The sequence below is a fragment of the Eptesicus fuscus genome, chromosome 10 (genome assembly GCF_027574615.1).
Source record: "Eptesicus fuscus isolate TK198812 chromosome 10, DD_ASM_mEF_20220401, whole genome shotgun sequence".
NCBI classification, from domain to species: domain Eukaryota; kingdom Metazoa; phylum Chordata; class Mammalia; order Chiroptera; family Vespertilionidae; genus Eptesicus; species Eptesicus fuscus.
In genome coordinates this window covers 83,349,374-83,367,595 of record NC_072482.1, presented here as the reverse complement: position 1 = coordinate 83,367,595, position 18,222 = coordinate 83,349,374, and the positions used below count along the sequence as shown (strand labels likewise).

The 18,222-nt window shown below is 37.6% G+C and overlaps 1 protein-coding gene across 4 annotated transcripts in view; it reads right to left on the bottom strand.

Annotated features, from left to right (window-relative positions):
* Nucleotides 1-487: 487 nt before the first annotated feature.
* TRDN (triadin) overlaps nt 488-18,222 on the bottom strand; it is a 280,530-nt gene continuing 262,795 nt past the window's right edge. For 3 of the 4 annotated variants that reach the window (XM_054721940.1, XM_054721942.1, XM_054721943.1), the window contains 5 exons: nt 16,132-16,158; nt 13,754-13,777; nt 8,156-8,194; nt 5,775-5,813; nt 488-2,885 (listed from right to left, as the gene is read on the bottom strand). In XM_054721940.1, coding sequence (XP_054577915.1) covers nt 2,746-2,885; nt 5,775-5,813; nt 8,156-8,194; nt 13,754-13,777; nt 16,132-16,158 — 269 coding nt within the window. In that variant the 3' untranslated portion in view covers nt 488-2,745. The remainder of the gene's footprint in view (nt 2,886-5,774; nt 5,814-8,155; nt 8,195-13,753; nt 13,778-16,131; nt 16,159-18,222) is intronic. The other variant, XM_054721941.1, reaches the window with a different exon arrangement.

Sequence of the window (18,222 nt, the reverse complement as noted above, 5' to 3'; positions counted from 1 at the left end):
TGTTATGAACACATTAACAACTGTTGGACATAGAAACCGGACTCAAAAGAACTGTTGGCCCAGAAAGAAACTCACTACAGACTGATTCATTTGCCTCTCAGCATAACCATTATTGCTTGTCTCATTTTCAGTTCCTATAAGTGTATTCCTAGTATCACATGAGCTCACTCATCTAGGGGAAAAGATGAACAACATAGACTGAAGAACAAGAACAGCATCCATCAGACTGTCAGACCTCAGAGGGAAAGTAGGGGAGGGTGGGGACAAGGGAGATAGATCAACCAAAGGACTTGTGTGCTTGCATATGAGCCTAACCAATGATCACGGACAACAGGGGGAGGGGGGCTTGCGTGTGGGGGGGATTGGGAAGGGAACGGGGGGGAGGGGGTTGAGGACAAATATGTGATACCTTAATCAATAAAGTAATTTAAAAAAAAAATAAATAAATAAATAAAATAAATAAAAAAAAAAAATGTAAACCACAAACTTGAAAGAACCAATAATAGTTTATTGGGTGGAACCATACAAACAGATGAGAATTTAGTGAATATTTTTCAAGTGCTATCATCATTGTAACTCTAAGCAGATAAGCCTTAACAGTTATTATTAACAATTAATCCTAATTGGTTTGTCTAAATTCTAGTTGCAATAAGTTATCATATTTTACTTTTATCAAATAGTTCTCATAATGAAAGTGAAAGAAACAATAATATAATGTAGAAAAGCTCATTTCACTCAAAGAGAAAACATCCAAAATATTATTTTAGAAATTAATTTTGATGTCATATTCATTATAAGATATTTTATCAGTGTCCACAGTACATCTGTGTATCAGGTTGGTTGTCCTGAAATCCTTACTTTACACATTGGAAAACAAGAGTAGTGTGTTTCATAAATTTCCAAGTTCACACATTGTGTCAGGATAACACCGGTAATAGAATTTATATCTGATATTTTTCTTATACAGCCCAGTGCTCGAGAGACTAAGTACTCAATAAAAAAATAGTCATTGAATATAAGAACTAATGAACAAATCATTATGTTCTATAAAATAAAATAAACTATCATATTTGCTATTTCTTTTACTCACTAAATCAGAGAAGCTGGAGGAGCAGTTGAGCAATAAACTCTATGCATTGTCCTACCACAAGTGTTTATTGCTACATGTAGGGGCTTTGTGAGCTGGTACCATCTGGTCAGTCCTGACAGTACACCTTCCCAGGCCCCCGTAAGGAGTGTCATTAATCTTGGTTCATTGTAATCAGCTTTTGTGGTGTGAGTTAGGTCCACCAGCATGTGGCCAAGACCAACTTCTTTCACAAAAGTCACTGAAAATCCATTATTAATAATGAAGATGTTATTGATGTCCTAGCCTAATGATATTTTAGTAAGACGGTGTTCTAAATCTTGGGATTAAAGAACTTAGTTAGTTGCAGTCCTTGAAAAGAAATCATTTGGCTAGTATCGGCTCTGGCTCCCTCACCATAAGGTAAGTAGAATGCTAGAAAAAATAACTCAATTTATTTCCTGAGTTAATTTGCCATAAGTTGAGTTGCAACTGTAAACATGAAAAGATCACAGTAGCATGACTTCTATAATTATTAGAAAAATGTGATAAAGAACACAACTGTGTATATCACTGGGAGACAAAAGATGGCAAAGCCACAACAGTCATGCCCAATGATGTGTCGTCAAGTAAGTTAAAGACTGTCATTCATTTCATTGGCACTGATAACCAATCCCCTAAAAAGCAAGTAAGACATCTCATGAGGCACTTATGTTTAAAATGTATTCCTTCAACTTTGATGACATTCATAGTTTTCCTTCTGGAGAAAGGAAAGCTATTTAACTCCACAGAAGGATCCTATTAAAGTGCAATGAAAAGACTTTTGCATCTGTCATCCAAATGTAGTGATTGATGTAAAATTTCACCCAGGTGATATTTTTCATTAGAGCACAGTCTGGAGAAATCTGAAAATTCTACGTCTCATTTGCTTGTATTTTACACAAATCATTCACCAGACCTGCCTGTATTTCCACTAGAGTGAAAGTCCTAAATACAATTCAAGATAAAGAATGTCCTAATTACAATCTTAGAGATAAAGATTTATCAAACATCTATATTCCTTCTTGTCGTGTCTAAACTTCAGAGATATTCTGAGCTCGAAAAGAGCGTCACAAGAAACTGATAGTACTCTTTGGTGCAACTGTAACCCGGTCTTAGAGCATAGTTATAACTAAAATAGAAACAGACATAAATACAGAGAAACTATTACACATCAACTTCTTGGTAAATTGAGTTTAGATACCCATGATGCAAAGGAGTAGCTTTTATATAAGTTCCTGTACTCCTTAAACTTAAAGCATAGTCTGTGTTTTCATGTAAAAATACCTGCCTAACTGATGTCAGGAATTTCATTGTTTAATGGTGTCAATTACATTTAAAAGACCATTATTAAGTAAACCTTACATTAATTTGTGAACAACCCTGGGTGATGGAAGTAGAAACATATAAGCACCCAGGCCAACAAGAAACACGAATGGCCGATTTTTGAGTGCCAGATTTCAACATGTGTGCTGATTATTCAATCCTTTCACCCATTTATTTTTCTACACCAGGCAGAACAGTAAAATAGTTTCAAAGAAATTCCCCGAATTCCTTTATTTCAGTCGACTGTGCCAGTGTGGACAAATGGAAATTGCTATTCTCAGTCTTAAAGCACTTGCACTGGCCGCGCATGGGGCCTACTGTCCTTGTGGCTTCTGTGCCGGAGAACCCGGGGGCGCCGAGCTCTCTGCAGGGCGCTGGGCAGGAGTGACCGGAAACTGAAATCCATAGCCATTGTAACCATTCAGGTACACACATTGGAAGAAACTGATGGGGCCTGAGGAACAGAGCATGATAATTAGTGAAAACAAGCAGAGCGAAGGTGAGCACAACAAGGCACTGTACCACAATGTGTGTGGACATGGGTTGTGTAGCCAGGTAGCCTTGACCATGACTGGCAAGTTACCAAAACTTGGTGTCTTGGATTCCTCATGTGTAGAATTGAGACAGCAACAAAAACCTCCCCCAAAAAATATGTGGAAATGAATAAGTAATATACATGAAGCACTTGAAATACTTCCTGGCACATAATAAGCCCTTACTGAATGGATAATAAAAATGGTCTAGCATAAACGTCTAAGTGCTTACTTCATAGACCTCTACTGATGTGTACAGCATTCAGAAAGATTGTTATGTAGGTTTCAAAACACGAGCTTATCAATATGCAAAGTAACCGCCTTTTAAAAAGTGTTTTAATAATACCACAGAGAGCCTTGCGGCTCCTAATGTTAGATATTCCACTTGCCTGTACCCATTAGGCAATGCCTCCAGGTAGCAGCTCTGTTGTCAGAGCAGAAAGCAACCCAGGAAAGGAGTGAAAGCCGAGTGAGGCAGTGCAGATACAAGCCTGAGCTCTGGCCCAGGAGGCTGGGGCTCCCAGGCAGCAGCTTGTTCAGAGATGGCGAGGTTCGCCTCTCTTCACAGTCATGCACACCTACGGACTCCCCAGTGTTTTCCATCCTGTCCATTTGCAGGCTGTCACACAATGACAGACTTTTTTGCAGATGGCCAGGGAAGGGAATGACAATGCAAGCTAGTAGTATGGGGAATACCAGGAAGCTGGCCAAATAAAGCAAGTAGGGAATAAAGAAAAGCCTGGGTTGAAAAAAAAAAGCTGAGGGAAGCAGCAAGAGATTATTCAAGAGATTATTATTCAGGGATTGGTGTCAACTGGCTTCAATCCTGGGTTTTCAATAATGAAAAGAGTTTGGCGAAATCTTGGAAGGAAAAAAAAAATCTGTTTCTTTCCACTTCATCTCATGCAGAATTATTTCTCATTTTGTTCTAGTACCAAACAGATGCAGTATCATACCTCGTCCCCTCCCCCAAGGTTGTTGCAGCTTGGGAGAGAGACAGGTTTCTGAGAGCGATGGCATGACAGCTAGGCCTGTGTTAAGGAGGAATACGAGTACCATTGCTAAAAGTAGAAGAGTCCATCAAAGACAGTCTACCTTACAGATGAGCCTTATCAGAGGTAGATTCTATTCTAACACGTTTATTTAATCAGTGTTGAATAGGCTATTAATGAAAATATCACTATAGCTTGGCCAGTGTTGCTCAGTGGTTGAGCATCAATCTATGACCAGGAGGTCACGGTTAGATTCCTGGTCAGGGCACATGCCCGGGTTGCAGGCTCGATTCCTAGTGTGACTTGCGGGAGGCAGCCTATTGATGATTCGCTCATTATTGATGTTTCTAGCTCTCTCTCCCTCTCCCTTCCTCTCTGAAATAAATAAAAATATATTTTAAAAAACCCCACATCACTGTAGTTGCAAATTTTAGAGCTTATGTAAGTTGCATGAGTATCAGACTATAGGACTACTTCATAGTAAGTTGAAAATAGAAAATATTGTTTTGCTATAGTAAGTCTGCCAATTGAATTAAAATATGTAATATCATTTTACTAAAATATTGAATTTTTTTCCATTAAATATTTTAGTTTGAAATAAAAATTAAAAATAATGCAGAGGGATCCCATGTACCCTTCACCTGGTTTCCCCCAATGGTAACATCTTTGAAAAATTGTAGTGCAATATCCCAAGCAGGAAATTGACATTGATACCATCCACCTATCTTATTAAATTATGTTTTGAAATTTATTTATGAAATAAGAGATTTTAAGTGTTTATGTGATATAGCCACAAATTGTTACTAGTAGATAAACAATTAGGAAAGTGTTGCTAAATAAATCAGAAACATGCCCAGATTGACTTTATGGATTTTGCAACAATATCTAAACATATTATTAAGATTGCTTGTTTTCTTGTATTTCTCATGTCCTGATCATTTGAGGGCTTATAATGAGCATCTCTAATAGCTAAACAGAGTTTGGGACATAGTAGGCATTTAATATTTGTTCAATGAATCACATACTAACACAGAGTAGGAGGCATTTGCTAATGCAGAGGGCATTTTTATAATTTCCTGCAGAAATACATTTAAAAAGCATTGTAGACCCAGAGAACATTGACATAATTTCCTCAGATAAATGTCTATTCTTTACTTTAAAAACATTATGTAGAACAAATTCCAGTTATACCTATTTTAAAAATTGCTTCTTTTATTCTGCTCAGCAACAATTTTAATGCCTATATGAATCCAAAATTGCTATTCAGATGGTATTGCTTTACCAACTGAAGAAAAATGTCTAATTTGGAAGTAGAGGAATAATGAGGATCATGGGCATTGAATTTTGTAACTGCATATGAATATTGATTGCATTCTAAAATCAACGATCTACAAAACTGAATATTAAGAGCCTATCATGTACCTAGAAAAATAAAAAAAACTTTCCATCAATGACTTATACCTACATTTTTTGATATAAAAATGTTCAGCTTATCAGCTGTCTTTTTTTATAAAGCAGACAGTAACACATCTAAGCACAGATTCAGCCGAAGTGCTCAGGATCAGAGCTGTGGAGAAGGGTTGGCGACTAATGCCACTTTAGTCATTATTTTGTAATTCCTCCAAATCCGTGCATCTTGCCTGACACAAAAAGTAATGAGCTACTCTTTGAAGTATAAATGATCCACTCTAATGTTATTCTTCACGTACTAAAAACCTTTTTATTCTCACACTGGTCTTCAGAGAATTTAGTTTTAATTTATATGTACCATCTTTACTACAGATCCACATAACAGTTCTAATCTAATTATAAACTTACTTTTTTGCTTCTTTGTGGAAGACACATCTTCAGCTTCTTCTAGTGGATACAAAAAATAAGAACATAAATCACTTTTACGTTCACAGCTGTTATACAACAAATAAGTAGGGTTCTGAAAATGTCTAAACAGGTACATGGCATGAAAGGAACTGGAATTACTTGTCCTCCTCACAATACACTCTAGGTTCTTATTCAGATTCTGTTCAATCTTTCACTATAAAACTTAATAGGTAAGAGCCAGCGATAGAAGAGGAGCTGATGAAGGAAGATAATGTAACATGCCACAAGAAATTGTTCAAGTAGAAAACTTCCTGCCCTAGCCAGTTTGGCTCAGTGGATAGAGCGTTGGCCTGCAGACTACAGGGTCGCAGGTTCTGTTCTAGTCAAGGGCACATACCTCCTTTGCAGGCTCACTCCCCTGCCCCTGGTCCGTCGGAAGCAACCAATTGATGTGTCTCTCTCATATCTATGTTTCTCTGTGTGTCTTTCCCCCTCCCTTCCACTCTCTCTAAAAATCAATGAAAAAAATGTCCTTGAGTGAGGATTAACAACAACAACAACAACAACAACAAAAATACAAATAGTAAACCTCCCGATGTATTAGATTTTGGTGGGTGAGGGCTAGCAGACATACATTACGTTCTTAAAAGAAAACATTGATGCTCAGTGTTAAAATAATATGGCCAGGGTAGAATCTGGCTATAAGATGACAATTTCAGTGAAAATAATTCTAAATTTGAGAAGGCCATAAGTTTTCAGTGATCATCCTCGCTGTGAAATAATAGCAGCAGGCCTGTATTCTGGGTCCTATCCTTTTCATATCTGACACAGGGACTTCTTTTGCTGTTGTGACATGCATCACGTGTTTTCCTAGTGATGGATAATTTGAAGCCATTCATTTGAACCCCTTTCTCCAGGTTAGAAGTTCTTAACTGGTCTCCATAGATGGGCTTTGGAGGTGGGGTTCCTGTAAAACCCTTAAAATGTTAAAATGTTAAGGTGTGAGTATATGTGTGAATGTGTGTGTTTCATCAAAAGTTAGGTTTTATTTTTTTTTATTTTATTTTTTTAATATATTTTATTGATTTTTTACAGAGAGGAAGAGAGAGGGATAGAGAGTTAGAAACATCGATGAGAGAGAAACATCGATCAGCTGCCTCCTGCACGCCCCCTACTGGGAATGTGCCCGCAACCAATGTATGTGCCCTTGACCGGAATCGAACCCGGGACCCTTGAGTCCGCAGGCCGATGCTCTATCCACTGAGCCAAACCGGTTTTGGCAAGGTTTTAGATTTTATCAAATTCTAAATGAGTTCAAGAAACTTCCTTTTCAAGGTGTGATCCGTGTACCAGTACTTGCACCATTATTTGGGAAATGGATATAAATGTAGTTCTTAGGCACCAACCCAGACTTATTTGATTTTGACAAGATTGTCAAGTGTTTCATATACAAAATAGTTTGAGAAGCAATGGTTTAGAAGTCAAAAACATATTGGGTTGTTCTTAATAATTAATTTGTTTAAAAAATCTAAAAATTCAGTACTCAAAAATGTATCTTAAGACAAGTAAAAATCAGTTTTCAAAATACTCAAGTATCTAATTCTCTGTGATTTTTCTCAAGGCATTATTTTCTACACTGTTAATTCTGGGCACTGCCACAGAACTTACATTTTCATGGGAAGAACAACTCTTAGGCAAACTCTTATTGTCCACAGGCAAGTTTAAAGAAGTAGAAGAGAAAATATCTGTTCTATACAAGCCAAATTAAGAAGCCAGGAAACCCTTCAGGGGAAAAAATGCATCAAATTACTTAAAACCCTTGCAATAAAGATGTACTTTAGTCCTGAGAAGACTCACTCAGGATCATGCATCTCGTACCAGATTTTTCTGAGGTTTGAGGCCTCCCTACCTCCTTCTTTCCTTCCTTCCTTCCTTCCTTCCTTCCTTCCTTCCTTCCTTCCTTCCTTCCTTCCTTCCTTCACTTTTTCCTGTATGCCATTGCTGCTAATATAGGCAAGTTATCTTAATTTTTCTTAATAAAAATATGTTAAGCTAAGATTTCAACATTTATGTGCTTTTCCTTGATAACAGCTCCTTAATCCTTGGTTATATGATAATTTTTGACATATTGCTCTTGCATCTAATAATTACTTGTAAATAAATCAGTGTCCAACTAGTAACTTCAATACATAAAGATACACACACACACACACTCATACAATTAATAGAAAAAAAAATGTTTTTGAAAAAACACATCCACCATATAAACATTGCTTAGGAAAAGTTAAGGGCTAGGCCAAAAATAGTTAAATAAAATAGGCAGTTGAAATATTATGGTCTTGAGAAAAAACTCATAAGTGAACTTAAGATAATAAACTCACCTTCAGCTTTCTTTGAAGCTGGAACATCTTCAGAATCTTCTAGGGAGTAAACAAACAAAAAAGTTTATTTTCCAGATTTCCCAAAGGGAAAGTATTGTATTTAATGGGTTTTAAGAGTCACAGGATCTCTTACTTATAAACTCAGCATCTAGTGTCTCTACAATCAAGAGCCTCTAGAGAAATAAGGCCACTTCTCCCACTTAGAGAACATGGGGAGAAACGAATGCCATGATGCCAGGATATGGGCAGCAGCAGCAAAGGCTGGCCAAAGCAAGGAGGGCCTGCAGTGACCCTCCCAAATGGGCCCCCCTCCTCTGACTCCTAAATTGTCTTTCAATATCACAATCACTTTTGGAATCTAGAGAATTTGAGGTAAATGGATTCTCATACACAATGTAGATCAAGAGGAAAATATCCATCCATATATTTTACTAACAAACTGATATTTGATAATTATAAAGGCAATTAAAAGACATTAGATGTTGAACTAAAACCTAAATATATAAAGAATGAATCTTAAGATGCATTATTTATATTGCTTGGTTTTTGTGTATTCTACTTAAAAGTACATAGTAGAATAATGTGGAAATAATTTTGGCACAGATAATTCTAACGCCATATAATTAAATGATCTTTAAATTTTCATATCAAATTTTAGCACTTGTAATGAGCTGAAAGAAGGTCAGTTTTGTATTATTTACTTATGTTTTGCATACCAGCAGTTCACAAATAAATAGAAAAGAGGTAAAATAGGTCATTATGCAAATTGTCTCAAATGGGAAAGAAAGGTGACCTTTTGGAAGAAATGTTTTTATGTAAAAGAAAAAAAATGGGAAGTAGAAACATAATTACTAGCCTTTTTCTTCATAGCAAATTAGTAGAGTTTTAACCTGATTAGTTTTCTAAAAGACTTAAATGTAGGCTTAACTCACCTAAACACTGGATTAAATGCCCAGGGCTTAAACTGTCCAATCAGCAGATATAAATAAAGGTACAGTATAAATGGTTTTAGGGTATTTTGAAGTAACTGGTACCTATATTTAAAGAATGATGTGAGAGTTGTTAGATAAGTCCAATAATATTTTAACTGTGAAATAAAAATCTGGTAATGTCTATGGAAGATGTTTACAAAATTAAAATGATGCAAGGTCCTTGTACACATGAAATGTACACTATTTTGTAGATTATAGCACACTTAAAACTAAGACACCTATCCTCTGGATCTATTTGTTACCCCTGGGGAAATAAATGTGGAGAATAAAAACCTCAGCTTCTTCTCTATCCCAAATTCTAGTTGTACGGTCAAAGTGAAAATTACCCTGAAGTTTTCCTGTAATTTGCTCATATAAGAAACAGTTACTTTTCAGCTATAATAATTACAATGAGCTCTCTTTCTGGGCCATGTACTCTTTTGGGTATTTTACATATGTTTCCACTTAAGCCTCACAATAGACCTATAAAGCAGGTAGAATAATCTCCATTTTTTTTGAGAAAACAATGAGGTTAAAATAATTTTCTTTCAAGCAACACATTTTAAAAAGTGCTAGGAGATAGGAAGCGAATTTTCCTCAATTTCTAGACTTTTGTGATTTTAACTAAACTATTCTATCTCTACATGCAAAGCACTTTGCTATGTGCCCTGAAAGAACCAAAAAGAAACATAATGCTACCTGGAAGTAATTGGCAGTCAAGGGGAGAAAATGGGCATATACTCAAACAGATATAAGATTCTATGGACTTCAAGGTAGTATGTGACAATTGACAAAATACTAGTAAATGAGAGATGTTTTCAAGGGTGGAATGGTCACTTCCTCCTATGGAGATCAAATAAGTGTTTCTGGAATTTATACCATTAGAGATGGACTTTGAAAGTTCATTTAATTAGAGGTGGGAAGAATATTCCAGTAAAACAGAATAACAGGACGAAAGTTTTGGAAGCAGGAATGTTAAGAACATGGAAATTTAAATTGGGTTTAAAACTGTGATAGTATAGAAAATGATTATAGAAAAAAATACTTAAAATCTAGTTTAAGCCTAGATCATAGAGGCTCTAGACGAGTGGTTCTCAACCTTTCTAATGCCGTGACCCTTTAATACAGTTCCTCATGTTGTGGTGACCCCCAACCATAAAATTATTTTCGTTGCTACTTCATAACTGTAATTTTGCTACTGTTATGAATCATAATGTAAATATCTGTGTTTTCCGATGGTCTTAGGCGACCCTGCTAGCGGTTCTCAACCTGTGGGTCATGACCCACAGGTTGAGAACCGCTGCTGTAGACCCTCAGGTAAGAAATGTAAAATGTATTCTAAATTCACCAAGAATAAATATTGAACATTTATTATATAAATGGTATAATCAGTTTGAAATATTGGAAAACTTTATCAATAGAAATGAAAAGGAAGGATGGGAGATATTATTGAGAAGGTAGGCTTCAGAACAATTTGAGGTCTTATCCATAAAGGGATAGATAGCAAGTTTGGATGAGCCCACTGAGGAAGTGCAGAAGGGTAGGAAAGAGAGCTGAGAATGGAAGGACTCAGCCTCTGGGAAAAAAGTAGCAGAATCCTAATACTGAAAACAACAACAACAACAACAAAAATGTCCTACATTATGGGAATCAAGAGAGGAAAACAATTCAAAAAGTGTGGGAGACAAGCAATGTTTAGCACATCCTAGTGATTGCAAACGGAGGAGAAGTGAGAAAAGGTAATTATGTTTTGTGCTTCAGAGGTCTGGGTTGAGTTTGAAGTGCCCTATTGGAGGAAAATGTCAGGGCATAATGTTCAGGTTGCATGAAGTTGAAGCCTGAAGAGGTGATGAAGGCTGGTGGGAGACTTGTTTCAGAGTTGTGATTGTAGGTGAAAGAAGAGCAACAGCACAATAGCTTCAGGAAGCAAAAAGGGTCCGAAAAATTTTACATGTGAAAGTGATCTGAAGATTTTGTAGGCAAAAAAAAGGAGGAGGATTTCTCAGAGTAAGAGCTTAAGGTACATGATTGAGGATCAAGGATTAGGGGAGGCAAGAAGGACTGGAGTCAAGAAAAACATGATTTTTGAAGCAGCAATGCTTCTTCTTAACATGGGAGGATAATGTTAGGTAAAATAATGGGAAAAAATAAAAAGAAATTGTAATGTGGAGAGAAGGAACATTTTAAAGAATACACATTGATGGCATAGAGTCTATGCTATGGCCCGCCACATGCAGGTGTTTTTGCCGTTTTGTTTTTTTTACTTCAAAATAAGATATGTGCAGTGTGCATAGGAATTTGTTTATAGTTTTTTTTAAACTATAGTCTGGCCCTCCAACGGTCTGAGGGACAGTGAACTGGCCCCCTGTTTAAAAAGTTTGAGGACCCCTGGCATAGACTGTTAATTCTATTATTATTTTATTTTTAAGATGAAATGTTCTGTGTAATGCCCAGTCTGCTCTGAATATTCTTAGCAAACATGAAAACTAAATAAAAACTTCCTAAATAATGCATGTGTGTGTACCAGAAGTTGCTCTATATTTATTTCCATTAGCAGCCTATTCGGATTTGTGCAGAGTTTCAAGAAATACTCATAGGTAAACATCTGGAGCTCTGATGCACGGACAAAACGGTAACAGCATGAAGTTTGCATTCTCCGTCATTCCTCTTTCTTTAATTCCCTGCATCACTTTGTCTTTGCAGAAATACCAACAACTCCAAATTATTTTCTCAACTAATTTGCTGGATTATATGTAAATAGTATGAGATTTTGCATTCTAGGAGTTTACGTGTTTTCTCTTTTCCAAGAAGTCCTAAGGATCCACAGTAGTTCAAAGCAGCAGTTGACAGCCAGATTATTTTAGCTATTAGTTATGAAAGTCATCTATGCATGCTAGGATTTGAAATAATCATGAATTTTAAAGAAAATTAACTGGTACACTGAGCAATATCCACAGAATTCTTGAAATTGACCCCAGGGAATAATAAAGTATGCAGAGACCGTCCACCTTGGGAATATTGCACACAGTGAAGCAATGGTATTCCATAAACGTGTGCAATCCTTCCTGAGTGTCTGTCCTGTCACTCTGAGGATAAGACACAACTGTCTCGAGGGCAATGTCAGAGCAACTTAACATCACCCATAAGTGAATGAGGACACAATGCTGAAATGAATGAGGATACAGCGCTGGTATCCATAGACTAATCATTACACCAGTCATTTCCACATACCAATACTCCCCCTTCCTGATCCAAATGACCTATTGTTGGTAGAGGACCTAGTCCTTCCAAAAAACCCCCACAAGAAATGCAGGCACTAGAGTATCGCTAGAGAATGTGGGTAGAAGGGATCAATGGCTTCAAAGCAGGAGCTATTTCGTAAACTTCCTTTAGTAAGAGACAAATAAATGACCAAAAAATAAATAAGAAGTCTAACCCCCCAAATTATACATGTATAGAATGTTGAAAAGAGGGTTCAGAAAAATAACAGAGGTCTGTGTTAAATTTATCTTTTTCCAGTAAACAACCCTAACCATAGTTCAAAGTACAAATTCTAGAATTACTTCCTTCATGAAGTCTGCTCCAACTAATTTGGCGTTAGGGGAAAGGTGTGGTGGAGGATAGTTTCAGAGGGCTTTACTGAGGATCAACTTTAAGTTTTGCCCTTGCATTAGTGAGACAAGTTTGTATCCTTTTAATTATTATCCTTTTTTAAAATTCCTAAAGCAAGTTCATATGGATTTTTATTTTTTGCAGAAAAAACATTTTTAGTGATATATGTAGCTTTGGGGAATTGAAATGTGACCAGTAGAAACTGAAATGTTCTGTAAATACAAAATACACACACAATTTAATACATGTCTATATAGATACATGTGGACTTGGTATTTGTATGTATAGAGTTAAATAACATGATTAAACTTTTTTTTTTTTACTTTTAATGGGTCAACTAGAAAATTTTAGTTGGCTTACATGATATTGCATTAAACAATACTGACTTAAAATGATTTGTTTTTCTTAATCTGGATATATGGAAATAAAAATGATTATTTCCTGAAGTTTTGGGAACTTATAGAAAAATGTTCAGTTGTATCCTAAACATTAAGAGCCCTATCTGTATCCTAATATTTTAGAGAGTGTTTTTGAAGCTTTGTATGTTTATGCTATACAAGATTAGATCCATTCCTATGTTATTCGCAGATATGCAATTATACTTAAGTTCATGAAGATTAGGAGACAACAAAACTAAACCATAATTACTTGACCATCCATGCTGTATAGCAAATTTTTAATGAAGAAAGGTTTAAAACAGAAACAAGATTATTTTCTTTCATCCTACTTCAACCACTGAGAACATTTATATATTTGAATGCAGGTCATTAATCTTCAGACTCAAGAACATGATAAAGTATTTCTGTTACAAGCTGTCATTTCAAATGATGTCGTTTTGTGTGTTTTTAAGTTTTGGCATAAGTAAGATTAAAAGTTAACAAATTCTTGTCAGAGGCTTCAATATAAAATGACTCAAATTTGAAATACATTAAGAATATAAATATGTTATGAATTTCAGTTTGAAATTCATGCTGTGTACCAAAGAGAATTTTTCATCAATAGAAGTGGTACTTACTTGATACTCTTGCAGGTTTTTCTGCTAAAAAAACAAAATAAAAAGGAAACAAGTTAATGCAAAGAAATTATATATCAATGAACTATGTGAAAGTTTCTAATATCTTTTTACTTTCTCCTTATTGTTAATGAAGAAATATAACTCTATTGCCTGAGAACAAAGATCTGTGAATCTCTTAATTGCTTTTATGTGAGAAATTAAAAAAAGCTATTAATCATTGTAGGTGTCACAACATGTTTATGCTTTTTAAACACTCCTCTAAAATCAGCAGAATCTTTTTTAAATTAAGTGTTTTGGCTCAACTATAATTATACTTGACTTGAGAAAATTACTTTGGATGATATAATTAATCTAAATATTTGCTTTTAAGTTTCCAAATTTCATAAAAATATATCATTGAAAATTATTTTCCTTTCAAAGGTGAATAAAGACAAATAACTACCAATTGAACTATAAAATTAAATCTTAAAAACAATATGCAAAATCAGTTTAATTTTCCATAACTATCTACTTATTAGTTTCAATGAGAGATCATAATTCTTCAAAGTAATATGGTTTTCCATTAAACTGCATGTATGTAGGACAAAGATATAAAGTGAGATGATTGTCTCAAATACTATAGCAGACATTCTAAATTCTTGAAAAAGAAGAGGATTGGTAACACCTGTATTCTACCAACATTAGTCTAATTTAAAATACTAGGCTTAGAAATATTCAATTTTAAAGGAATCTGCGTTATAGAATTTACTTTGAGACTTGTAGAGTTTCTTTTAAAAAATATAATTTTATTGATTTCAGAGAGGGAGAGAGAGGGCTTGAGAGATAGAAACATCAATGATGAGAGAGACACATTGATCGGCTGCCTCCTGCACGCCCTCAACTGGGGATCCAGCTGCAATCTGGGCATGTGCCCTGACCAGGAATTAAATCTTGACCTCCTGGTTCACAGGTCGACGCTCACCCACTGAGCCACCCTGGCTGGGCAAGTTTGTAGAGTTTCTAATATAGACTTAATTCTGAGGTTTCTAAGAATTACAAATTTATAAAAAATTAAGGTAATGCCAAGAGAAAGTGTTTTTAAAAACATTTCACTTGGATCCTATGTTTTCAGTGCTATTACAGCAACACACCTCATACATAAATAGCAAAATAAATTAAAAAATGCAGGAAAATACTTCTGTAAGGCTAACATTTTTTTCCTTGTTTTTTTCCTTAAAAATACTAAGTTTGGCTAAAAAGAAGGGAACTTAGAAAGGAATCAAACATTATTGAGATATAAAAACTATCTGTTGAATGAAGGAATGAATAGAAAAGTGGCCACATTCTCAAATAGTTGGGCTTGTGCTCTCTAATGTAACAATTCTTTTCTACCGTGTGTATTCATAATATAAAGGTCTTAGAAATGATGCACTCAAAGAATGAAGTCAGAAAGGAGTATCCATCCAATGTCTGAATCCCTTGCTCAGCCCTTGAATCATAGCTTTAATGGAGCACCTCCTTGGGAACAATGTGAGATCCATTTTATCTTTAGGCTGCTCTGATTGGTACAAAGCTTCCCCTTTTATTGTCACAGTGTAATAGGAGAATAAAATATGATTGAGTAGGCTTAACTGTTAAGTCTCTGGCATCATACTGACTTAGAACCAATTCCTGAATCTACCATGTAAACACTCTGAGACATTAGACTTCTTTTCATCACACTTGCATCACCTTTAAACTGAGCATGATAATTGGTCCTGTACTAAGGTTTAAGTGAACTTATAATAGGAAAGGATATGGCTATGTTTTTTTTTTTTAAGTAATTTGTTTCTTCTCATTCTTCTTGCCAATTATCTTAAAAGATATTCACATTTTGGGAAAAGTTCCAATATGCAAATTGTGCTCCTATATCTTTCTACAAATTTGTTTTGCTCTCTTATTCTAATTTTACCCCTTAATATTACTGATATTTATATGTCTAAATTATTAATAATTTTATGTGAGAAATGTGCTGCCATTTCAGGTACACATTCTATAACACTAGCAACAGAGAACCAGTGAAAAATAAGACCCCACCTGCCACCCCATCCCAACACACACACTAGATAGAGATCTATGTTTTACTATGAATGAGAATACTTGTTCAATCAGACAGGAGTGAGATGGAAACCAATACTTAATGAGTGGAAACCAAGTATGTAATGGAAATGTTACATATGTCATTTCATTTAATACTTACAACAAGCTTTTGGGGAAGCCATTATGCATATTCTATAGATGAGGAAACTGGGAATCTGAGCAGTTAAGGAATTTTTTCAAATGTTACACAGATAGAGACTCAAATTTACATACTATTTCTACAGATCTGAGTTACCTCCCATGGAAAAGTAAATATTTACCTGCTTCTCTGACTTCTGATGTTTCCTCTTCAGAAAAGAAAAATACAATAGGGTAAAAGGGAAGAAAAAGAAAGGAAAGAATAGTTTTTTTTTTAATTTAAGTACCAATTGAGTATCAACTGCAGATATTGCTGATTGAATTCTAATAGTAATGGCAATAGAGGCATATACTCAAAATGGCAAAGAAACACACTGATAACTAATATTTCTAGAAACTGTAACTAGAAATCTATTTGGAAATAGAACCACTTTTTGAACAATCTTAAAGAGTTTCTTCACATATGGTAGAATTAATCTATAATAATAAAAGAGTAATATGCAAATCGACTGAATGATCGAACAGCAGGATGACCATCTGGATAACCTTCCGGATGACCATGCTATGACATGCACTGGTGCCAGGCCAGCCAAGGTGGGTGTGATGCAACTGGTCAGGGGCCCTGCTATCGCCCCATGATCGCCCCACAGAGGGAGGCCCAGGCCACTGGCTAGCAACGCTGTAGTGGGTGTGTGGGGCTGGCCAGTGATCGCTCCGCAGAGGGAGGCTCAGGCCAGCCAAGTGATCACACCCCATGCCTGTCGCTTGCAGAGGGAGGTGACCAGTGGTGGGAAGGGGGGCGGGGGGCAGCATCGCACAGATGGCAAACAGTGGCAGCAGCTGGACCAGCAGCCAGGGGAAGGAAGCCCTGATAGGCCCTGTTCACCAGCCAGGCCTAGGGACCCTACCCAAAGGGTCCTGGATTGTGAGAGGGCACAGGCCAGGCTGAGGGACACCCCACCCTATGCATGAATTTTGTGCACCGGGTCTCTAGTCTAACCTAATAATACCCAAACATGCAAATTGACCGCACCTTTGCTACGGCCACAGCCAATCAGAACAAACAAGATGGTGGTTAATTTGCATATGCGGGCACTGAGCAGCCTGAGTCCTGTAAACGTCCTCCGGACCCAGGCCGCTCAGAGCCTGTAGGCCTGCGCTTAGGTCCTGAGCGGCCTGGGTCCCATAAACATCCTCCGGACCCAGGCGGTATCGCTTAGGTCCTGAGCGGCGGGGACCCCAGAACGCCCCCTGGCCACTGGGAGCCTTGGTGGGGCGGGAACATTCCCGTGTCGCCATAGCGACGCGGGAATGTTCCCGCCCCCAAACACTTGCAGCAGTCTGGGGTCTGGGAAACATCCTTCAGACCCAAGCCTCTCAGATCCTGGAGGCCTGCGCTTAGGTCCTGAGCGGCCTGGGTCCCATAAACATCCTCCGGACCCAGGCCGATCAGAGCCTGTAGGCCCGCACTTAGGTCCTGAGTGGCAGGGTCCCAGAATGCCCCCTGGCCACTTGGAGCCTAAGGGTGCAGGCGCCAAGGGACTGGGTCCCGCAAACATCCTCAGGACTCAGGCCAGTCCGAGCCTGTAGGCCCCTTGCTTAGGTCCTGAGAGGCAGGGTTCCCAGAACACCCCCTGGCCACTTTGAGCCTATAGGTGCAGGAGCCAAGGGGCTGGGGGCGGGGCGGGGTGGAAACATCCCCTGTCACCATAGTGCCCCCAGCCGCTTGGGAATGCTCCAGCACCAAGAGGTAGTTTGGGTCCACGCCCCCAGCCTGGTGCACATGATGGGGGGCTGGCTGCTGGCCTCTGGGGTGTGTGGAGACCCTTGGGGGCCACCACTGCGTGTGGCCCAGGGGTCCCTGCATGCCCCCCAGCCTGGCGCCCATGGTCAGGGCTCATACAGGAGGCAACCAATCAAAGTGTCCCTCTCACATTGATGTTTCTCTCTGTCTCTCCCTCTCTCTTCCACACTCTAAAAATCAATGGGCACATACCCTCAGGTGAGGATTAAAAAAAAAAAAAAGCATATCCTATGAAAGACACATCTTGAAAATGCCTAAAGAAAGTTGTCATTTTTTCTTGGTGAAGGGACTGGAGTCCGTGTTGATGAAAACACCTTGGTGGCTGTGGTGACTGGTAGTGGCTGCAGCAGTGGGGTGATGGGGCTGGTGCCTTCCCCTGATCAGCCCGGTTACCTCCCACAAAGGAGAGTGGGGAGCGGGCCTAAGCCATCAGTAGGACATCCCCTGAGGGCACCCAGTATGTGAGAGG